Source organism: Coregonus lavaretus (assembly GCF_964263955.1).
Source record: "Coregonus lavaretus genome assembly, chromosome: 38".
In the NCBI taxonomy this organism is placed as follows: domain Eukaryota; kingdom Metazoa; phylum Chordata; class Actinopteri; order Salmoniformes; family Salmonidae; genus Coregonus; species Coregonus lavaretus.
In genome coordinates this window covers 7865210-7890565 of record NC_140025.1, presented here as the reverse complement: position 1 = coordinate 7890565, position 25356 = coordinate 7865210, and the positions used below count along the sequence as shown (strand labels likewise).

General features: G+C 42.0%; 1 protein-coding gene across 1 annotated transcript in view; it reads right to left on the bottom strand.

Annotated features, from left to right (window-relative positions):
- LOC311112495 (low-density lipoprotein receptor-related protein 1B-like) overlaps positions 1–25356 on the bottom strand; it is a gene marked incomplete at both ends in the record, with an annotated part of 90612 nt that overhangs the window by 62994 nt on the left and 2262 nt on the right. Inside the window, 4 exons of the mRNA XM_084155629.1 lie at positions 788–950; positions 1077–1337; positions 3046–3174; positions 3470–3589. Of these exons, the coding sequence (XP_084011755.1) occupies positions 788–950; positions 1077–1337; positions 3046–3174; positions 3470–3589 (673 nt within the window). The remainder of the gene's footprint in view (positions 1–787; positions 951–1076; positions 1338–3045; positions 3175–3469; positions 3590–25356) is intronic.

The window sequence follows — 25356 nt, the reverse complement described above, 5'->3', positions numbered from 1 at the left end:
CTCGTCTAAATTCCCTTTGTCAGATGTCATCTGACAGATATCATGGGAGTAGAAGGGAGTCATTTTCTCCCGAAGGAGAACTAATGTCTTGCAGATGATATCGCATCAATAATTCAACACATTGCTCCTGGAATATTACCCCATCTCACTTTGATGTTGTGAAAGCAGCTTTGTTGCGTGTGAGTGCAGTGAGTGGCTCAGGAGGATAACACATTCTCCTAACAGCAACTGACTGCTAAGGTGTAGGAGCCACTTAAATCCAAGTCAGGAATATCACGGGTTTGGAAGTCTACGCCTTAAAATAGACTGTCTCAAACAGCATCATATTCCCTATACAGTGCACCATTTTTTACTAAGGCCCATAGGGCTCTAGTCAAAAGTAGTGCACTATATACTGTAGAGAATAGAGTGCCAGTTTGGACGCACACAAAGTTTCTTTATCAGCTGGAGGTGGCACTCAGTTTTGACAACTGGTACAGCGCTGCATCACATACGAATACAGGTCTGCTAAAATTTAGTTGTCAAATGTTGTGAGCAGAGTCAGTTTGATTTAAAGTAAAAAAAAATATTAAAAAATAAAGACATTCTGTAGAATGTGAAAGTAAATATAGTGGTGTCTGTTGCTGCTTTTAGAAAATGAAAATATATCATCTGGTTCCACTACAATGAACCTTAAATCAAACGAAAAAAGAGTGTTGGTACCAGTACAGCAGCTGATGGCAAGCTGAGGCATATTTAAAGACTGAAAAACCTTGCACAAAAGACATTTCTCAATTTCTCAACTTACCCCATCAATGAATCCAGAGCAATTCCGCCAGGGTTTTGAAGATCGAGATCGACTATTGTGACACATGTGTCGTCTTGTTCATTGCAGACATATATTCTTTCACTTACTCTATCCACAAAGTAAATGTTTCTTGTGAGCCAGTCTATGGCAAAATGTTCCACATCTACAACCAAAATAAAAAAAGCACATAATAACAAAGACATTGTGACAAGAGCAAACATTTTTGTTGGGGCAGCAACATCCAGACCCTTATGAGAAATATTTCTACATAATTTAGAATGAAACTTACTCTCTAGATTCTCTCCTATCCTTACTCTTCGCATCTGTGAAAACTCTTTTAACTTTGTCATGGTGGCACACCAAAGCTGACCGTTGGAGTTTGTAGAGGAGATCCAACATAATGATTCCTCCTTGTAATAGAAATCCAATGTGTGAATCGTCTGATTAGTATCCAATGGCTTTAGGTTGGGTAGAGAAGACCCATTGAGGTGTGTCACTGTGATATGTTCTGTACTTGCAATCAGCAACACAGGTGGTCTGTCCCCAGGATCTGAGAAAGAGAGAGACTGAAATTAGTATCCATACATAAACTATTAAAGGATACTTATAATAAGTACTTGCTTGCTGCTAATGACCCATCAGGTAAAAATTAATTTGTTTCCAAAAATCTCTGATTAATTCTCTATAACAAGTTGTTATAGACAAGCTTTTACACATGTCTATGTAGCTTCGGCCATTACTGTGCAAGCAGCATGTTAAAATGCTAGCATTCCACTATTCAGCTAGTTTGGGACGTTAAATTTACTGCCGCTTTCACAATTACTGCTAATGTCCAGTCACTGTTTAGGTTCCATTGTTTATGGACTATTTCAAAAGGGAAAGACAACTACTGTAAATCTCTTACTAAGGGTTAGCCCACTACTGTAGATCGAGCAGGAAAGCAAACAAAGGATTGTCACCGGATGTTTTACAACTGTTATTGACCTGGGAGACATACAGTATGGGAAATGTAAGGAGGTGTGTGTGTGTGTGTGTGTGTGTGTGTGTGTGTGTGTGTGTGTGTGTGTGTGTGTGTGTGTGTGTGTGTGTGTGTGTGTGTGTGTGTGTGTGTGTGTGTGTGTGTGTGTGTGTGTGTGTGTGTGTGTGTGTGTGTGTGTGAGTGAGTGTGCATGGCCTGGACTTCTATTCACCCATGAAGAGTGTGATTTACCACTCTAAGGAAAGTTTAGCTCACACGGTACTTGAGTAATGGAAGTAATGCAAGTCATAAATCAGGGATCCCTCTCTTGCTAAATCCTTTCCTTCAAAGATTATGTCTTAAAGGGATACTTTAGGATTTTGGCAATGAAGCCCTTTATCTTCTTCCCCAGAGTCAGATGAACTCGTGGATACCATTTTTATGTCTCTGTGTGCAGTTTGAAGTAAGTTACTAACTAATGTTAACACAATTGCAAACTAGTGTTAGCGCAATGACTGGGAGTCTATTGTAACTGCTAGCATGCTATCAGATGCCACAGACGTCCATACGTTCATACTGGATTCTTGAGACATAAAAATGGTATCCATGAGTTCATCTGACTCTGGGGAAGTAGATCACGGGTTTCATTGTCAAAATCCTGAAGTATCCCTTTAACAACCCTCTTGTATTTTCTGCAACTATTGTAAAGTTACCTGGTTGAATCATCACATTATGTCGGCCCTAAAGGGCAAAGTACCACAGAACAGAAAAGACATGTAGACATTAAATAGCTCAGGCCATGTTACAGGTCGGCTATACTTAAAACTTAAATTCATATTCATATATAGTTCCCGCTCAGCCCAGTCAAAACTGTTCGCTGCTCTGGCACCCCAATAGTGGAACAAGCTCCCTCACGACGCCAGGACAGCGGAGTCACTCACCACCTTCCGGAGACATTTGAAACCCCAACTCTTTAAGGAATACCTGGGATAGGATAAAGTAATCCTTCTACCACCCCCCCCTTACCCCCCCCACCCCCCCCCCCACCCCCCCCCCCCCCCAAAAAAAACAAAAAAAAAACATTGTAAAGTGGTTATCCCACTGGCTATAAGGTGAATGCACCTATTTGTAAGTCGCTCTGGATAAGATCGTCTGCTAAATGACGTAAATGTAAAATTTAATATTGATTAGATGGAAACCCTTCATAGATGGAAACCCTTGGTACAACACATTCTAGAGATGAAATCTCTGCATCAAAGACATGCTGCATATTAAAGCCATGATACATCATTTATCTTACCGGTCTTGGCTTTGCAGGACCTTCTGTTGGGTTGTAGGATGTATCCATCTGTGCAGCTACATCTATATGATCCATAGGTGTTCATACAGGTCTGGCTACATGTATCATATACTGTGCAGTCGTCGTGATCTACAGTGAGGGGTGCAAGAAGTTGTTCCAAACTAAGTGCAGTTCAAACATGACCTAAATACATAAACCTAATTTAATGTGCCCCCAAAAAAACACCTTAAAAGTGCCACCTTCACACATACAGTGTACAATATATGTGCGTCCATGTAGCAGCTATTCCAGAATGATCCAAATATTACTTACTGTGTTGTCGAACTTAATAGAGCTACCATTCTTTTTTTGTCATCAGTTTGTCAATATCTGCCACCCATCCCTTTGATTTAGATGAATAGCCTTGTTGGCTGTCAGTCCTTACCTCTGCAGGCTCGACCATCCTGCTCCACCTCAAAGCCGTCTGCACAGAAGCAGAACGTCACGTTTCTCATAATGACGCAGCCATACTGACAAAACAACTCTTGGCACTTTGGCTGGAGTTCTGGAAGGTAAAGTAAAAAACCCATGAACGTACATTACATGTTGTAAAAAAAGATACCCTTTTTGTGGTGAATAGGTGGTTGACATTGCCATAGAAATGGTAATAACAGGTGTTATGTCATGTTAATGGGAGCATACATCACTAATGTCTCCTTTTCTTTCTTACTGCAGAAGCGGAAGAGGTGTGAAAGATTTGAACGCCCCAAATGAGGTCATAGAACACCATTTTAAATAAATTACTCCCATCTCTTTGTTAGCTGTTTGTCATTTGGTGTGCATGATTTACTTCACAGCGATTTCAGAAAGTTAATTGCTGTTTAAAAGCTGCTTATGTTGATACATTTCTCCGAATTAGACGCCAACTCAAGGTTGCTGTCAACAGGAAAGCAGTTAAGTAGAAATGTAAGGTCCATTGTATGAAATTCATCACTTCCTCCAACAGCAATAACTGCTCATAATCACATGCATCAGTCAGAGAGCTGTCCAAGGCTGCGTCTCGAAAGGCACCCTATACCCAATTCCCTATATACTGTATTGCACTACTTTTGACCAGAGCCCTGGTCAAAAGTAGTACACTATATAGGGAATAGGGTGTCATTTGGGATACACAAAAGGCTTCCTGCTGTTCTGTCAGCGTCTCTCTACACCTACCTTGTATTTATTGATTCACAAATTGGATGAAGAATTTCAGTGATTTATATGTGATTTTTATGTTTGCACAACATGCGCAACACTGCCACAAATTGCAGGGCGGCAGGTAGCTTAGTGGTTAAGAGCGTTGTGCCAGTAACCGAAAGGTCGCTGGTTCTAATCCCCGAGCCGACTAGGTGAAAAATCTGTCGATGTGCCCTTGAGCAAGGCACTTAACCCTAATTGCTCCTGTAAGTCGCTCTGGATAAGAGCGTCTGCTAAATGACCAATTATTATACCCAAAATATAATTCAAAAGTGTTTATTTCCTCATAAACGTGTCAGTGGGTAACCTTGGGAGTGTGAAGCAGAGTTCTATCTATTTATGTAGAGCAGGCTAGAACGCTAGAGCCATCACACACAGCATTTATAAATCAATTACAGTCAGTGAACTTCACTTTAAGTTACATGCATTCACTTTGATACAAGTCTAGCATTTAAACACACTCCTTTCTGTACTGAAACACTTCCAGGCCAGCTCCATCCCATCTCCCACTGATTACAAACAGCCTCATCATTCTCCCATAATGCCTCACCAGGACACCACCACTAGGGAGTCGACCAGAACTCATAACAACTTTTCCTTATGCGAAAAGTAATATGGCTGTTCTGGTGGTGTTTGAGTAATATGGCTGTCCCCCAATTCCCATTGTCTGTACGCCCCACAGAGATGGTGATGGTCCCCCACATGGGTGGACATAGATGTGGCTCAGGGCTCCACTGCTGTGAGGAATTGTATGGGGGCTTGTGGAGACTGGGGAGCTTTTGCTCAGAGTGTTGTTGTAAAGGTACAGTAGATCATAGTGACCCCCTCCTGGTGGTGAGATGGATCACCTCAGCGGGCCAGTGTCCCAGACCTCAGCCCCACAGCAGCCCCATCAACCCCAGGCAGACCCGACAGCTCTATATCTTGTTTACTGATTCCCATAGCAAACACCTGTGTCTGGTCCTGTGTCTGGTCTCTGGTTAGTGGGGCACGACGGTGGTGGAATCACCTTGAGGATTCACTGTGTGAGTTATGTGGCTGTAAATTTACCACAGCGCCATGGCAGCGGAGCGCAGGGGAGGCTCACACACTGTCAGGTGTCTTGTTTAATGGCCTGTTTCACAGCCAAACTACATTATCAGGAATCAGAGAGGCAAATAATGCCTAGTGTTACTTGGCTTTTAACTATATTTTCACTTAAGATTAATTTCTCTACTTCTTCCAGAACATAATCTGTAAATCTAAACTTGTCCAGATTTTTTGTATATATTGGTTAGAGCGCCAACACACCACAACTATCTAAACTAACATTAGGGTGGTGAGATATTCCCAGTGCATTGTAATTGTAACCGGTGTGAAATGGCTAGCTAGTTAGCGGTGCGTGCTAGTAATAATAATAATAAGCCATTTAGCAGACGCTTTTAACCAAAGCGACTTACAGTCATGTGTGCATACATTTTTACGTATGGGTGATCCCGGGGATCGAACCCACTACCCTGGCGTTACAAGTGCCATGCTCTACCAATTGAGCTACAGAGGACCACAATCGGTGATTTCACTCGTTCCGAGACCTGGAAGTAGTTGTTTCCCTTGCTCTGCAAGGGCCGCGGTTATTGTGGAGCGATGGGTAACGATGCTTCGAGGGTGACTGTTTTCGTGTGTGCAGAGGATCCCTGGTTCAAGCCCAGGTAGGGGCGAGGTGAGGGACGGAAGCAACACTGTTACATAATGTCTCATGTTTCCTTGGAAAAGTGCATTGCATCTCTTCCGCTTTGCCTCTCATTGAGAGTGCATGGCTGTACTCTTGAATAAACCCTCTTAACTCACTCACTGATCTCTTATGATTAGTTGCTAATGTCCCATCTGCTATTGTTATCCTCAGACCATAAATAAGCCACTCATGCCAACAGAAACGACCCAAGATGAGGAGCTGAGTGGAGCTAATGCACTTTTGTATCCAATCACAGATAAATCACAGTGTTTGTACAGTATGCTCTTTTTAGAGACTACGTAGGGCCCATAGACTTCAGGAGCAACTTAAACACAATGCATCTCCATCCCTTTACAGAAGTCACAATTAGGCCTATTGGCCATTATTCACATCATAGCAGATAATTGGTCAATCTGGATGTATTCGCTATAATGTCTTCTGCTCTAATGATACAGCATAAAGCATCTTGTCATCTTTCTTCTATTTGTCATGCATTAACAAGATAGATGTAGTTATTTTCCTTCGGCTCACTTCTCTACACGACAGGATCCATTAAGTGCTCTGTCTGTAGCCTCACTGACTCTTTAAATTGGTAGTTTATTCTGTCTTTTTATAAAATGGCAGTTTATTCTGTCTTTGTACATTCCTATTCTTAACTCTATTCTGTGAATGCAGTATTTATTCAACTGCTTTGTATTCATCAGGGGAGAAACCGGGTGAGAAAACAGGGAAAAGTGAGCAGAGCAGAATACTGTAGTTGATTATTTCCACTGGGAGACGAAAGAGTTCACAGCGAGGCTTTTTATAAATCCCTTTTCTGCAACACCTGCAATATTCTTTTGTTGTGTTTTAAGTGTTTCACAGAACAAGTAAAACATATGGCAGCATTCAAGGTTAAGTTGTAAAACGTTGTATACTTTGTAGGCTTTGTACAATAGCCATAACTGTTTATGAAACATTTATCATAGTTTCCTGCAATTATTGCATCATTCTGCTTAACAAAGTCAGTGTGAGATCTCGCTAAAGACATTTCCTTGAAAGAAGTAGCCTAGTCCTAGCTAAAAATAGTCCTCAGTATCATGAATATGGTAATGTGATTGCAGTGTTATAGCACATGATGAATCATTCAAACGATCAAAGACGCCGTTCAGGTTTGAAGAACAGTCTTTTACACTAAGGTTGATTGAGGACTCTTTAGCCTTGTTCAAATCAGTTTTGGAATACTGACTGTGCAAACAGCAAGTTACAAGTGACCAAATCGGATTTGTGTGTGTTCAGACAGCAGTCAATTGCTGACTTGACTATGCTAGTTGTCATAGTTATTAGGGGTGTGTGCACAGTGGTGTAGGCTGATTGGCGGTGGAGCTTGTGCTTCCTATCACTCAGAAGTTATGTAGCAAGCTAAGGTGAAACAATGACTGCCATGGACCAGTTACTTTAAATGTTCAACATCATAGTGTAAGAACACTTTTAAAGCCTGAAAGGACAGCAGTCAACCAGCTAGCTAGGTAGCTGTTTAGCTTTCTAGCACATTCACAAATGTGTTTGTAACCAATAAACAAGCTAGTTAGCTACCACATGTTCTTGTCAAACTGTCAACAGAGTAGCTAGCAAGCAACAAGATATGCCAAATAACAGTCTAAAAACCACTTGAGGGCAAATAAATCAGATTTGACCATTCAGACACAAGTCGCATGGCTAGGAATCAGATTTGCCTTGAAATATTCAATTCCATGTGCTTTTTGGCTGTTCAGAGTGCAGGAAAAGAACAGATTTCAATTGGATATGCAAAAAAAATGGTTTTGAATCACTTAAACTGACAGTATGAACAAGGCTTTATTGTAATGACGGAATTCAATTCAGATGCAAAATGTTTGCTGCAATAAATAGATATTTAAAAATTATGATTGATTCATAATGGAGACTTATTGTGAACATACATGAACTATACAAAATAAAGAATCAAGAAATGATGTGGACAAAATAAAAGTTGTTCTTTGTCCCTCTTGAGCCACCGTAGCAACAACATAACCAGAAACACTTCCTCAAAATTGGGAGTCCCATAGGGCGCGCACAATTGGCCCAGTGTCGTCCGGGTTTGGCCAGGGTAGGCCGTCATTGTAAATACGAATTTCTTCTTAACTGACTTGCCTTGTTAAAATAAAGGTTAAATAAAATAAAAACATCTAAAATAAACACAGAATTAATCTAAAATACACACTGCATTCGGAAAGTATTCAGACCCCTTGACTTTTCCACATTTTGTTAAGTTACAGCCTTATTCTAAAATGGATTTTTAAAAAATCCCCCTCATCAATCTACACACAATACCACATAATGACAAAGCAAAAACAGGTTTTTAGATTTTTTTGCTAACTTAAATATCACATTTACATAAGAATTCAGACCCTTATTCAGTACTTTGTTGAAGCCCCGTCGGCAGCGATTACAGCATCGAGTCTTCTTTGGTATGACGCTACAAGCTTGGCACACCTGTATTTGGGGAGTTTCTCCCATTCATCTCAGCAGATGCTCTTAAGCTCTGTCAGGTTGGAGGGGGAGCGTTGCTGCACAGCTATTTTCAGGTCTCTCCAGAGATATTAGATCGGGTTCAAGTCCGGGCTTTGGCTGGGCACTCAAGGACATTCAGACACTTGTCCCGAAGCCACCCCTGCGTTGTCTTGGCTGTGTGCTTAGCAGTGTTGCCAACTAATTTTCAGGGGAAGTTGCTAGAGGCAGGTCGATTTGTTGCTAAAAGTTGCTAAATGACGTTGTGATGTCATTGCGCGATGACGTCATTTCGTAATAACGTAAAACTGCGTCATTACGTAGAATACACAATAACGTTACTCAAATTGACTGGCCATCTCGGCGACAAATATGATTTGACGTTTGTTAGTTTAGATTTGTTTGTTTATTTTCACATATTTTTATTTGTAAAAGTAATATACACACAACACTTTTTATATGATCAGATATATATTTTTAAACACAACACATTGAATTATTGAACAATTACACATTAGACATTATTGAACAATTACATGTTATTTATTTTCTTATTAACTAGTAAACCTATACATTCTGAACAATTATAGTTTTAAGCAGTGTATTGGTAGTTAGTTAACATGCTACCTAACTGATCAACAATTATAGGTACAAGCTAATTACAAGGTATATATGCTATCTTATTGAACAAGCAACTTAACTCAAATCATGATATGCGCTCTAGGCATATCTCTCCAGCTCTCTCCATGGTGTTGTGCTGCTTGGCTGGCCTGCTGCTGCCAGGCAAAGTATGTGACAGAGAAAATAGTTTTTGTGTCATTTAGAGGGAAAATGTGTGCATTTTAGCGTTTGAGTCACTTTTCAAAAGTTGCTAAAAGTTCCAAATACATTTGTTAAAGTATCTACATTTGTTGCTAGGTGCTGTTTGAAAAAAAGTTGCCAGGGTAGTCTGAAAAGTTGCTAAATCTAGCAACAAAATTGCTAAGTTGGCATCACTGGTGCTTAGGGTAGTTGTCCTGTTGGAAGGTGAACCTTTGCCCCAGTCTGAGGTCATGAGCGCTCTGGAGCAGGTTTTCATCAAGGATCTCTCTGTACTTGGCTCCGTTCATCTTTCCCTCGATCCTGACTAGTCTCCCAGTCCCTGCCATTGAAAAACATCCCCACAGCATGATGCTGCCATTACCATGCTTCACCATAGGGATGGTGCCAGGTTTCCTTCAGATGTGATGCTTGGAATTCAGGCCAAAGAGTTCAATCTTGGTTTCATCAGATCAGAGAATCTTGTTTCTTATGGTCTGGGTGTCCTTTAGGTGCCTTTTGGCAAAGTCCAAGCCGGCTGTCATGTGCCTTTTACTGAGGAGTGTCATCCGTCTGGCCACTCTACCATAAAGGCCTAATTGGTGGAGGCCCCTGTGTTCTTGGGGACCTTCAATGCAGCAGACATTTGTTGGTAACCTTCCCCAGATCTGTGCCTCAACACAATCCCGTCTTGTAGCTCTACGGACAATTCCTTCGACCTCATGGCTTGGTTTTTGCTCTGACATGCACTGTCAACTGTGGGACCTTATATAGACAGGTGTGTGCCTTTCCAAATCATGTCCAATCAATTTAATTTATCACAAGTGGACTCCAATCAAGTTGTAGAAAGATCAAGGACGCTCAATGGAAACAGGATGCACCTGAGCTCAATTTCGAGTCTCATAGCAAAGTGTCTGAATACTTATGTAAATAAGGTATTTCTGTTTTTAATTTTTAATAGATGTGCAAACATTTCTAAAAACCTGTTTTCGCTTTGTCATTATGGGGTATTGATGAGGAAAAAATTGTATATAATCAATTTTAGAATAAGCCTGTAACATAACAAAATGTGGAAAAAGTCAAGGGGTCTGAATACTTTCCGAATGCACTGTATACAAAAGTATGTGGACACCCCTTCAAATGAGTGGATTTGGCTTTTTCAGCCACACCCACTGCTGACAGGTGTATAAAATCTAGCACACTGCCATGCAATCTCCATAGACAAACATTGCCAGTAAAACAGCCTTACTGAAGAGCTCAGTGTCTTTCAACGTGGCACCGTCATAGGATGCCACCTTTCCAATAAGTCCGTTCGTCAAATTTCTGCCCTCCTAGAGCTGCCCCGGTCAACTGTAAGTGCTGTTATTGTGAAGTTGAAATGTCTAGAAGCAACAACGGCTCAGCCGCAAAGTGGTAGGTTACACAAGCTTACAGAACAGGACCGCTGAGTGCTGAAGCGTGTAGCGTGTAATAATCGTCTGTCTTTGGTTGCAACACACACTACCGAGTTCCAGACTACCTCTGGAAGCAACATCAGCACAATAGCTGTTTGTCGGGAGCTTCATGAAATGGGCTTCGAGGGGCGAACTGCCGCACACAAGCCTAAGATCATCACGCGCAATGCCAAGTGTCGGCTGGAGTGGTGTAACTAACTGTAAGTCGCTCTGGATAAGAGCGTCTGCTAAATGACTAAAATGTAAAAATGTAAAATGTGTAAAGCTCGCCGCCATTGGACTTTGGAACAGTGGAAATGCATTCTCTGGAGTGATGAATCACGCTTCACCATCTGGCAGTCCGACGGATGAATCTGGGTTTGGTGGATGCCAAGAGAACGCTAACTGCCCGAATGCATAGTGCCAACTGTAAAGTTTGGTGGAGGAGGAATAATGGTCTGGGGCTGTTTTTCATGGTTCGGGTTAGGACCCTTAGTTCCAGTGAAGGGACATTTTAATTCTATAGCATACAGTGATATTCTAGATGATTCTGTGCTTCCAACTTTGTGGCAACAGTTTGGGGCAGGCCCTTTCCTGTTTCAGCATGACAATGCCCCATTGCACAAAGCGAGGTCCATGCAGAAATGGTTTGTCGAGATCGGTATGGAAGAACTTGGCTGGCCTGTACAGAGCCCTGACCTCAACCCCATCGAATACCTTTGGGATTAATTGGAATGCCGACTGTGAGCCAGGCCTAATCGCCCAACATCAGTGCCCGACCTCACTAATGATCTTGTGGCTGAATGGAAGCAAGTCCCTGCAGAAATGTTCCATCATCTAGTGGAAAGCCTTCCCATAAGAGTGGAGACTGTTATAGCAGCAAAGGGGAGACCAACTCCATATTAATGCCCATGATTTTGGAATGAGATATTCGACGAGCAGGTGTCCACATACTTTTGGTCATGTGGTGTAGATCAAGAAAACTGTCTTTAATTTTGAGTCGCACATCTAGCTAAAATGTTTGGTGCAGTATTTCTAGGAGTAGTACTGTTGACCAATCACAGACAAAGGGTCGTAGGCTTCGGTTAAGGAACTTCGACTTGCCTCAAGATTAAAATGTGTGTGCACGAACAGATGAAAAAAAACATTGACCAAAACAGATCAAATGGCACAACACTTCGTCATAATAAATGCACAAACTGTTTTGACTGGGAAACATATTGTAAGCTTTAGTTTAGTCACCAAATTCTCACCAAGCACACCAATGTTCAATGTCCTCAGAATAGAAAGTAACCTCCAGACTGATTTGGAGCATGTGAGTATGCAAGTGTCATGACTTGCACTCATGGGCTGAGGATCAAAGATGCCGGCTAGGCAAAGGTTTGAACACCCCCTCTCCTGGGGGCCAGTATTATGACCGGTCGTAAATTCCTGGAAGAAACTTTATTTTCCGTAACATGCTGTATTGGGAGAGGGAAATTCCCTGTGGAACAAAGGAAGTCTTCCCGCCAAGACTCCAACATCCAAAAGTGGATAATGAAACAATATTCCTACTTCAAAGAATGTGGGAAATGGTCGGTGGGGACTTAAAGAACGATCATGTCAAATTCGTTACTATGTTGTGATGTCATTAAAGACGTTGGAACATCATAACTGTATCTCTGGGGGTGTACACTTTCCAGTTATGAGGTTTGCGTCTAATTGTTGTATAAAACGAATGATTAAGTATAATAATACTTTTGTGAAGATAACAATGTGATTTTAGCATTCTAGATGAGATTATTGTTTTCCATATTGATTTGTTCTCAGTCAGCCCAGATGAACACAAACATGATGAACCCCCCTTGATCTACTCAAGTATAAAACCCCTCGTGACGAAATTAACATTAGACCAAGCAGATTACGGTGGAAACTGGATGTTGCAAATGGTTGAATTAACATTAGACCAGGAAGCATGAAGCTGAAGATACACGGCTTAAAGTGGTTAGACCAAGAAGACCAGCAGACGTGAAGCGTGAGCTAAACGTTACAAAATGGTTTAAAACTACAACTCCATTACCAAAGGAAGACCAAGCAGATTACGGTATAAGACGGGTATTGCAAATTGTTGAATTTCTACCAGACCAGGAAGCGTGAAGCTGAAGCTACACGGCTTAAAATGGTTGACACTCTACAGACCAGCCGACATGCAGCGCGAGCTGAATATGGCAAAATAGTGAAACTGAAACTCTCAACCTCTACACGAGGTGAAGAAGAAGACAACGCACTAGACCTTATCATCTCAGTCTGCAGCTGGCATGTATAGTCGTCTAGAGAACTTTCACTAAAGACATGAGTTGGGAAGGAAAATCACTCTCAGACAACCGTTGGTACATCTGAAGTATCTATTTAACAGATCAACTCTACGAACTACATGGTACGCTGAAGTATCCATTCTAACCACCACTACGACCAGAAACTCTTCCAAGGACATTGGGATCTCTGGTAGGAAAACCAGAGTCCTACATCATCAACTCAAATTTCGAGGACAGCTACAGTGAGGGAAAAAAGTATTTCAAATCAAATCAAATCAAATCAAATTTTATTGGTCACATGCGCCGAATACAACAGGTGCAGACATTGCAGTGAAATGCTTACTTACAGCCCTTAACCAACAGTGCATTTATTTTAAACAAAAAAAGTAAGAATAAACAAAAAAGTGTTGAGAAAAAAAGAGCAGAAGTAAAATAAAGTGACAGTAGGGAGGCTATATATACAGTAAAATAAAGTGACAGTAGGGAGGCTATATATACAGGGGGGTACCGTTGCAGAGTCAATGTGCGGGGGCACCGGCTAGTTGAGGTAGTTGAGGTATTTGATCCCCTGCTGATTTTGTACGTTTGCCCACTGACAAAGACATGATCAGTCTATAATTTTAATGGTAGGTTTATTTGAACAGTGAGAGACAGAATAACAACAAAAACATCCAGAAAAATGTATGTCAAAAATGTTATAAATTGATTTGCATTTTAATGAGGGAAATAAGTATTTGACCCCTCTGCAAAACATGACTTAGTACTTGGTGGCAAAACCCTTGTTGGCAATCACAGAGGTCAGACGTTTCTTGTAGTTGGCCACCAGGTTTGCACACATCTCAGGAGGGATTTTGTTCCACTCCTCTTTGCATATCTTCTCCAAGTCATTAAGGTTTTGAGGCTGACGTTTGGCAACTCGAACCTTCAGCTCCCTCCACAGATTTTCTATGGGATTAAGGTCTGGAGACTGGCTAGGCCACTCCAGGACCTTATTGTTCTTCTTCTTGAGCCACTCCTTTGTTGCCTTGGCCGTGTGTTTTGGGTCATTGTCATGCTGGAATACCCATCCATGACCCATTTTCAATGCCCTGGCTGAGGGAAGGAGGTTCTCACCCAAGATTTGACGGTACATGGCCCCTTCCATCGTCCCTTTGATGCGGTGAAGTTGTCCTGTCCCCTTAGCAGAAAAACACCCCCAAAGCATAATGTTTCCACCTCCATGTTTGACGGTGGGGATGGTGTTCTTGGGGTCATAGGCAGCATTCCTCCTCCTCCAAACACGGCGAGTTGAGTTGATGCCAAAGAGCTCGATTTTGGTCTCATCTGACCACAACACTTTCACCCAGTTCTCCTCTGAATCATTCAGATGTTCATTGGCAAACTTCAGACGGGCCTGTATATGTGCTTTCTTGAGCAGGGGGACCTTGCGGGCGCTGTAGGATTTCAGTCCTTCACGGCGTAGTGTGTTACCAATTGTTTTCTTGGTGACTATGGTCCCAGCTGCCTTGTGATCATTGACAAGATCCTCCCATGTAGTTCTGGGCTGATTCCTCACCGTTCTCATGATCATTGCAACTCCACAAGGTGAGATCTTGCATGGAGCCCCAGGCTTAGGGAGATTGACAGTTCTTTTGTGTTTCTTCCATTTGCGAATAATCACACCAACTGTTGTCACCTTCTCACCAAGCTGCTTGGTGATGGTCTTGTAGCCCATTCCAGCCTTGTGTAGATCTACAATCTTGTCCCTGACATCCTTGGAGAGCTCTTTGGTCTTGGCCATGGTGGAGAGTTTGGAATCTGATTGATTGATTGCTTCTGTGGACAGGTGTCTTTTATACAGGTAACAAGCTGAGATTAGGAGCACTCCCTTTAAGAGTGTGCTCCTAATATCAGCTCGTTACCTGTATAAAAGACACCTGGGAGCCAGAAATCTTTCTGATTGAGAGGGGGTCAAATACTTATTTCCCAAAATTAAAATGCAAATCAATTTATAACATTTTTGACATGTTTTTCTGGATTTTTTGTTGTTGTTATTCTGTCTCTCACTGTTCAAATAAACCTACCATTAAAATTATAGACTGATAATTTCTTTGTCAGTAGGCAAACGTACAAAATCAGCAGGGGATCAAATACTTTTTTCCCTCACTGTACACGCAAATACATGTTGCATTTCTAATCAGAATGAGCGGTTAGTGGGGTTTTAAGTATTTGTATTTCAGTGAGTGTAGTTTCCAAAGTAACCACGATATTTTGAATCTCTGTCTCTCCCTTCCACTCTAACCCTCCTTCTACCCAAGCATTCATGCTATTGTTAGTCCAGTCCACTAGGGACCTGTTTTCATTGTATTACGTTAGTAATCAATAACCTGTGTGTGTGTTTGTATTGTGATATTATTTAGTTAGTTAGTAAATTAATAATTAAGCCAATTTGTGTATTGCTGATTCATCAATAAGGTTATGGTTCTTGCAGGTTCAAGGATTATGCAACGTTCAGAATGAGACTGATAAGAGGTAATTATTTAATAAGTGACTGTTATCATTATATAACATATATATCTTCTAAGAGTTTAATTCGGGAGATGGTAACTCGTTAAACAACTTCTGTGGTGCCCCAAATTCCTAATGAGTTAATTGTTACATGATTAATTTAATCGAGTGACAATTAAACATAGTTAGTTGATTCGATAAATAACAGTCACATATTAATATAAGTCACGTCATGACATATTAGAGCCACCGTGCGAGGAATCTAAGACAGAACGAGGCCTTACTGTTGAATTCAGTCTATATGAGTTGTGCAGCACATTACGTTATACACCCAGGTTACGTTATACACCAGTAGAGCCTTAGGCAGGATTTCTTGTTGAGGTGTGTGTGTTTCCATATGAACAAGATACTAGAGGTTGCCTCCTGTGTTGTATATCTGACGAAAAGTCAGTGTGTAGGGTGAATTACTGAATGCTACGAGCCAGGACATATGGGCCGGACGATTGAGGTATTCTCAGATATAGTCCCGTTGGGCCAAACGGGTACTATTTCTGGCTCTCGCGTCTCAGGAGCGAGTTGACTCGGTCAGTATTAATTTCTAGAGCGAGGACATAGGGCCAGCAATGATAGAAATGTGGATAGATATATTTGTTGACCGGGCCGGAGATATTATCTATCTGCCTATCACGCTTCGGTAGCATGGGTAGGCCACATGTGTATCTCTTTTTATGTTACCGTGCGTTCCGGTAATATAGTGCTAGCAAAGAGAATGCCGAATGGGTTTAAATGTGAGATGTCACTAGTAAACCCCTTCCAGTAGTGTAAATTATCCTGTTGTGTGCTTAAAACAAGTATAAGAAAGGTTAGCTGTGCATTAGATGCTAAGCTAACAAAGGGAGAGCAGCCATTTTGTTTTTCCTGTATCATGTTGAAATCCCCGTCTTGGCCGACGGAAGTCCCGCACCTCTGTACTTCCGTTCGAGTTCAGATTTCTGCGATCAGTGACCCCTAGTGGTGAAGAATCGCAAGTAATCTTTTTGAGAAATAAAATATTCTATGTGAGGGCAAAACAAGTTCTTATAGTGTTTAACTACGGGCTACATCTATGATATCCAGTAAATCTCAACTGATTGGATATCATTGTCTCATTCAATTTAATAAGTTAAAATGCCGAACATACCTTTTCAGGTTGATCATTTGGATAAGATCCAAATTGATTTGATTCAACAAAGGAGACAATTTAAACTTTTCCATTTTAACCTAGATACAGCAACGCTTCTCAGGTTAATTAAAGTTTAATTCCCAGATAGCCTATACAGGTATGATTAATCATTATCATTGATTAATCAATTACATTTTCTTTTGCAAGCTCATTGGAGCCAACCCCCACAGTACTGAACCAGTATTGACGGAAGTCCCGCCTTCACAGGAATCCCACATGGCTTCAGCTTTAGGAATAATGTGGTGAACGTACCCTCACATTTGAACTACTGGTTACATTTATGATAATCCAGCCAATCTCAACTAATTGGATATCATTGTCTCATTCAATTTAATAAGTTAAATTATCATCTTGATTAATCAATTCATTTTGCTTTTGCAAATTCATTCACGTCCAACTCCCACATTACTGATGCAGTATTGATGGTTCATTAAAGTCTATAAATAGATTAAAATCATTTTTGAAGCTTCCAACAACTCAAAACCCAAACTTTTGAAAAAATCAAACATTTTTTAAAAATAATGTGCAAGCTATCAGAGGGGGTGGTCCCCATTCCCCCGCTAATTAGTGAACCCTCACCCATAAAAGGATTGATCGCTGACCTCGGCAGCGATACCAACCCTAACTATGTCATTAGCGGAAAAACAGCAGAAATTGCGACAAACACTCTCCAAAATCAACCATCGGGCGCAGGCCTTGTAAAGGTTCTCTCCAGTTTAGCCCTGATGTATCGCCATCAGAGATTGGCATCGGTCCAATACCGCAGTGCACAGCTGAAGCACGAGCAGGAAATGGTTGATATGAAGGAACAGGTGGAGGGAACCGGGAAACTAATGACGAAAGCAGATGATGAAAACATTCTGTTAACTGAGGAACTGCGTTTGAAAACTGAACAATTTAAAGTAATTGCAAAAACTTATGATGATGAACGAGCTCTTCAACAAAATCGTCTTCTACAAGAACAACTGGATTTAGCAAAAACTAAATACGACGAAGTCCACACCAAACTAGATAAATCTGATGGAAATATTGATTTCTAAGCAAGCGGATTAAATCTCATCACTGAATCTCTCGCTCCGTACTCAAGCTCTCTACCTGCAAACCATGTCAGATATGTATGAGGCCGAACGGAGCAAGTGCGACACTCACGTGTCTGAAATAAGTACTCTAATCGCCCAAGTGGACTCTGCCATGCAGCAGAATACCACCCTTAGGTACCATCTGGAGGAATTCCAGAACAATCACAGTCAAGCAACCAAGCTCGCAACCAGAGGAGTGAAGACGACAGAAGGTTTCAGACATTGCCTCTCGCAGATGTCCCTTTTGACTACACAGTCAAGCAACCAAGCTCGCAACCAGAGGAGTGAAGACGACAGAAGGTTTCAGACATTGCCTCTCGCAGAGTGGCACAGTGGTCTAAGGCACTGCATCGCAGTGCTAACTGTGCCACTAGAGATCCTGGTTCGAATCCAGGCTCTGTCGCAGCCGGCCGCGACCGGGAGACTCATGGGCGGCGCACAATTGGCCCAGCGTCGTCCAGGGTAGGGGAGGGAATGGCCGGCAGGGATGTAGCTCAGTTGATAGAGCATGGTGTTTGCAACGCCAGGGTTGTGGTTTCGATTCCCACGGGGGGCCAGTATAAAAATATATATATATATGTATTCACTAACTGTAAGTTGCTCTGGATAAGAGCGTCTGCTAAATGACTAAAATGTAAATGTAAAATGTAATGTCCCTCAGTCTTCGCCATTCGGCACAGGGTAATATGGCGCCTCCTTGCCAACAAAGCCAAAGCTTTGCTTCTCCTCTTGGCCTTTCGGCCCACAATTCCCCACAGGATGAAGCCAACCCTCCCCGCGCACTTGGCACGGAACGCCTTGACAAACTCGTCAAAAACATCCACACTTTTGACCCTGTTCCAGGTAAGCCAAACGACACTGAGACGTTCCTAGCAGACATAGAGGACGCCTTGAATGGCTACCCGAATGCTATGGGTGCTGACAGGCTTTACTTGTTGAAGCTAACGTCGAATAGACACATGACAAGGTTAATTAATCTCCAACAGCAACACGTGCAAAATGACTACGCTAAACTTGCCACAGCTTTGAAAATAGATTTCAGAGGTTCTGCGACTCGCAAAGACGAAAGCTCGCTGGCTAACACTGTCAAGCAAGCTCAGAATGAACACCCATAAGCTTACTATCATAGGCTTCGTTCAACTTACTTTGGCCTACTCACTGAAACAGGAATGGAAGAGCTGTTACCATACAAACAAATATTTCTGTCAAACATGTATCCCAACTTCATTACCTACTTGGGCCCTACAGCCCACGTTGGTTTGCCAATCTCAGAACTCAGAGAGCTTGCGAGCACAACTTTTGAGGCATCAAAAGTGTGCAGCACTGAGAGCCCTGACATCTCGATTTTGGAGTTTGAACAGGAGCACTCACTCCAGTTGGAGGGTGCATTATCAGGTATTGAATCGTCAAGAGATGACGTACAACAACAGTTTCTACCACAAAACCACGATACCAATACCCACCATGGTCGAAATAACTATAAAGTACGTCGCCAGCGAAACGACTACCGCTACAATCGACCCAAAGTGTTAGAGCACAAGGGTGAAAAAGGGTTCAATGACGACCGAAGCATACGCCAATACTCGCTAAAAGCTCTGCTAAGAGAAATAAAGAAGCAGAAAGAATTTGATAAACAGGAAAAAGACAAGTCACTATGACTAGACGTGGAATTGCCGGACAACAGGTCCACCAGAATTAACACCCTTAGCAAGGACGTTAACAATCAAATTACTCCCGCTCTCACTCGAGACCCTATCCAGGGCCCACTCGATCAAGACACAAGCCGACAAGCTTTGTCTATAGTCTCTGATACAAATGTTGCGAAGAAAAAGGTCAAACACATCGCAAGAGCCAATTCCACTCGAAACACGATAAGTCAATCTGTTTTCACCATGAACAGAAATGACACATCACGTCGTTACGAACGACCACTCCATTTTGTGGGGAATATGACTACAAAACGCGACACAAACAGCCCATACCTGGAAACAGTCCTGGAGGACTGCTTAACCTGTCATGCGCTAATTGATTCGGGCTCGACAATATCGCTGATCTCTCAAACGTTGTTCAGTGATCTCAAAAGGGCTTTGAACCCAGCTAAACATTTGTTGAAAAACGTACTCACCAGTTTCTCCCCAGAAGTCCATAGGTCATCCCTGTAGACTGTCCAAAGCTAGTGCCTTACAGCTGTAGACTTATCATGTAGTTATACACTTAGGATAGTGCCTAAGCAACACACCACTAAGTAGGAAAACCCTAGACATGACATTAGAGACAATGCCATGATAGAATCATTTAGCCAAGACCGTGTACGTATATAGAATACAGTCCAATTAGATGATTAAGGTGTGGTAACTATATTTGTATCTCTTTTGTTTATGCTTTTATTCATTTTGTTTCATTTTCTCTGACACTTAGGAAGTGATAGAGCCATAAACAAGTTCCCCATACAACCATCAGTTAGTGCCACAACGCTGCTCATTTGGGAAATAAATGTAATTATGTATTTTGTGAGTGTGTGTGCGTTGTTAACATCTGCCCAGATCTAACAGCCTAGATGACCAGACGACGGGTCCGGAACAGCGATGCCCAACCCGGACCTCCCGTGCCCATCCTTGTGGCGGCCTGCTCCATTTGCAGACATCCTACAAGGGTAAACCACCAATGGGGAACCGCAATGGCGAATCCCGACCAGGACACCCCCTGGCCATTCTTGTGGTGGCCTGCAGCTTGCAGAGATCCTCCCAAGGTAAACCACCAGAGGGGGACCGCAACGATGATCCACAACCAGGACATCCCGTGGTAATTTTTATGGTGGGTTGCAACTTGCATAATAATACCAAGATTGAACCACCAGAGGGGGACTGTCATGACTTGCCCTCATGGGCTGAGGATCAAAGATGCCGGATAGGCAAAGGTTTGAACACCCCCTTTCCTGGGGACCAGTATTATGACCGGTTGTAAATTCCTGGAAGAAACCTTCTTTTCCGTGCCATGCAGTATTGGGAGAGGGCATTTCCCTGTGGAACAAAGGAAGTCTTCCCGCCAAGATTCCAACATCCAAAAGTGGATAATGAAACAATATTCCTACTTCAAAGAATGTGGGAAATGGTCAGTGGGGACTTAAAGACCATGTCAAATTCGTTACTATGTTGTGATGTCATTAAAGACGGTGGAACAACATAACTGTATCTCTGGGGGTGTACACTTCCCAGTTATGAGGTTTGCATCTAATTGTTGTATAAAACAAGTGATTAAGTATAATCATACTTTTGTAAGATAACAATGTGATTTTAGCATTCTAGATGAGATGATTGTTTTCCATATTGATTTGTTCTCAATCAGTGGCCACGCCCAGATGAGCACAAACATGATGAAACGCCCCCTTTTCTAATCAAGTATAAAACCCCTCGTGATGAAATTAACATTTGACCAAGCAGATTACGGGTGTAAGCCGGCTGTTGCAAATGGTTGAATTAACATTAGACCAGGAAGCATGAAGCTGAAGCTACACGGCTTTAAATGGTTAGACCAAGAAGACCAGCAGACGTGAAGCGTGAGCTAAACGTTACAAAATGGTTTAAAACTACAACTCCATTACCAAAGGAAGACCAAGCAGATTACGGTATAAGCCGGATGTTGCAAATGGTTGAATTTCTACCAGACCAGGAAGCGTGAAGCTGAAGCTAGACGGCTTAAAATGGTTGACACTCTACAGACCAGCCGACATGCAGCGCGAGCTGAATATGGCAAAATAGTGAAACTCTGAAACTCTCAACCTCTACACGAGGTGAAGAAGAAGACAACGCACTAGACCTTATCATCTCAGTCTGCAGCTGGCATGTATAGTCATGAGTTGGGAAGGAAAATCCCTCTCAGACAACCGTTGGTACATCTGAAGTATCTATTTAACAGATCAACTCTACGAACTACATGGTACGCTGAAGTATCCATTCTAACCACCACTATGACCAGAAACTCTTCCAAAGATATTGGGATCTCTGGTGGGAGTCCTACATCATCAACTCAACTGTCGAGGACAGCTACACGTAAATACATGTTGCATTTCTAATCCGAATGAGCGGTTAGTGGGGTTTTAAGCATTTGTATTTCCGTGAGCGTAGTTTCCAAGGTAACCACGATAGTTTGAATCTCTGTCTCTCCCTTCCACTCTGACCCTCCTTCTAACCAAGTATTCATGCTATTGTTAGTCCAGTCCACTAGGGACCTGTTTTCATTGTATTACGTTAGTAATCAATAACCTGTGTGTGTGTGTGTGTGTGTGTGTGTGTGTGAGTGTGTGTGTGTGTGTGTGTTTGTATTGTGTTATTATTTAGTTAGTTAGTAAATAAATAGTTAAGCCAATTTGTGTATTGCTGATTTATAAATAAGGTTAGGGTTCTTGCAGGTTCAAGGATTATGCAACGTTCAGAATGAGACTGATAAGAGGTAATTATTTAATAAGTGACTGTTATCGATATATACAGTTTAAGTCGGAAGTTTACATACACTTAGGTTGGAGTCATTAAAACTAATTTTTCAACCACTCCACAAATTTCTTGTTAACAAACTCCTGAAGGTACCACGTTCATCTGTAGAAACAATAGTACGCAAGTATAAACACCATGGGACCACACAGCCGTCATAACGCTCAGGAAGGAGACGCGTTCTGTCTCCTAGAGATTAACGTACTTTGGTGCGAAAAGTGCAAATCAATCCCAGAACAACAGCAAAGGACCTTGTGAAGATGCTGGAGGAAATAGGTACAAAAGTATCTATATCCACAGTAAAACGAGTCTATATCGACATAACCTGAAAGGCCGCTCAGCAAGGATGAAGCCACTGCTCCAAAACCGCCATAAAAAAGCCAAACTACGGTTTGCAACTGCACATGGGGACAAAGATCGTACTTTTTGGAGAAATGTCGTCTGGTCTAGGCCCCGTGTAGCTCAGTTGGTAGAGCATGACGCTTGCAGCGCCAGGGTTGTGGGTTTGATTCCCACGGGGGGCCAGTATGAAAACGTATGCACTCACCAACTGTAAATTGCTCTGGATTAGAGTGTCTGCTAAATGACTTCAATGTAAATGTAAATGGTCTGATGAAACAAAAATAGAACTGTTTGGCCATAATGACCATCGTTATGTTTGGAGGAAAAAGAGGTAGGCTTGCAAGCCGAAGAACACCATCCCAAACATGAAGCACGGGGGTGACAGCATCATGCTGTGGGGGTGCTTTGCTGCAGGAGGGACTGGTGCACTTCACAAAATAGATGGCATCATGAGGAAGGAAAAGTATGTGGATATATTGAAGCAACATCTCAAGACATCATTCAGGAAGTTAAAGCTTGGTCGCAAATGGGTCTTCCAAATGGACAATGACCCCAAGCATACTTCCAAAGTTGTGGCAAAATAGCTTAAGGACAACAAAGTCAAGGTATTGGAGTGGCCATCACAAAGCCCTGACCTCAATCCTATAGAACATTTGTGGGCACAGTTACACCAGCTCTGTCAGGAGGAATGGGCCAAAATTCACCCAACTTATTGTGGGAAGCTTGTGGAAGGCTACCTGAAACGTTTGACCCAAGTTAAACAATTTAAAGGCAATGCTACCAAATACTAATTGAGTGTATGTAAACTTCTGACCCACTGGGAATGTGATGAAAGAAATAAAATGTCATTCTGACATTTCACATTCTGAAAATAAAGTGGTGATCCTAACTGACCTAAGACAGTGAATTTGTACTAGGATTAAATGTCAGGAATTGTGAAAAACTGAGTTTAAATGTATTTGGCTAAGGTGTATGTAAACCTCTGACTTCAACTGTTACATGTATATCTTCTAAGAGTTTAATTAGGGAGATGGTAACTCGTTAAACAACTTCTTTCGTGGTGCCCCAAATTCCTAATGAGTTAATTGTTACATGATTAATTGAATCGAGTGACAATTAAACATAGTTAGTTGATTCGATAAATAACAGCCATACATATTAATATTAATATAAGTCACGTCACGAGACAAGCATGCCATATGGTCCTAGTTATTCTCCCCAATCATTACCTAATGAAATCACCAGTTTAATTGTATTATTATTTAAATGTTTTTTTGAGCTTAAGGCACCTGGTATTCCCAGGGGGTCTCCTGTCACAGTAGTAACCAGGCCCGATCCTGAACAGGCGTGTTCAGGGTGGTATGGCCACAAGCGTATTATTTTACCCTGTTTCCTCCCCAAATGAGGTCCCTTGGCTAATCTCTGCAACTCCTCAATGGGCTCGGGAGAGGCGAAGGTCGAGTCAAGCATCCTGTGAAACATGACCCACCCTTTTTATCACACTGCTCGCTTAACCCAGATGTCAGCCGCACCAATGTGTCGGAGGTAACACCGTTTGACTGACGACCGGAGTCAGCTTGCAGGCAATCGGCCCTGTCACAAGGAGTCGCCAGAGCACGTTGAGCCAAGGAAATCCCCACCGGGATTGCGCCGTCCTATGAGGATTGAACCTCAGGCTGTAGTGACGCCTCAGCACTGTGGTGCAGTGCTTTGACCACTGCGCCACCCAGGACCCCTCAAAAACACCAGTTTACTATTAGGCAACTAATTAATCCTCTATTTGATCAGGTAGTTGATGGAATAACTTTGTTGGCTAGTTTTCATATTAATGATAGTGAAACTTTATTCACAACTTATTATTGTTGTCATGAGAAATTTATTTCGGAATCTGTATTTGTCATACATCGCAGAGTATGATACCATGTTACTAATTGTAATTATTTTGCACTATAGCCTATTTATTGTCTTACCTCCATAACTTGCTACATTTGCACACACTGTATATATATTTTCTGTTGTATTTTTTGACTTTATGTTTTGTTTTACCCCATATGTAACTCTGTGTTGTTGTTTTTATCGCACTGCTTTGCTTTATCTTGGCCAGGTCGCAGTTGTAAATGAGAACTTGTTCTCAACTGGCTTACCTGGTTAAATAAAGGTGAAATAAATAAAATAAAATAAATGTTAATGTATGTACTTTCACTGTATTGCTATTTCGAATGCTTTCCAAGTCTTTCACAAACAGTGGTGCGTCATCAAATGTGAAACAGACTCCGATGATGGGGCCTGACCTGTCCAGCTAAGTCACACACTTTCTGATGGAGGTGATGGAGGAATCCACGATGGGACAGCTGACCACTCTAGGCAGGGTACTCCTGGAGACTGACGTTGCACCCTGGTGGGAGGATACCTTCTATGAGGAGAGCACCTAGTCTCTAACGACCATGGACAAGAAGTTCATGCAGACCAAGCAGACGGCGACCATCTTGTTGAGAGTCTTCTCCGTATCCTAGCAAGCCTTTGGGTGGTAACTATTACATGGACTCAATGCTGTTATTCTTTAAGGTCTAATCATCTCTCTCCACATATTTCTCTGGTTCCTCTTGTTGTTTTCTACAATTCAGAGTATCCACAGGGGGGAAATTGTAGTGGAACATTTTGAGAAGGTGATACTCATGACTAGTGACTTGCAGGCCCTGAGGCCCAGCATGATGACTCCACAGGAGGCTGCT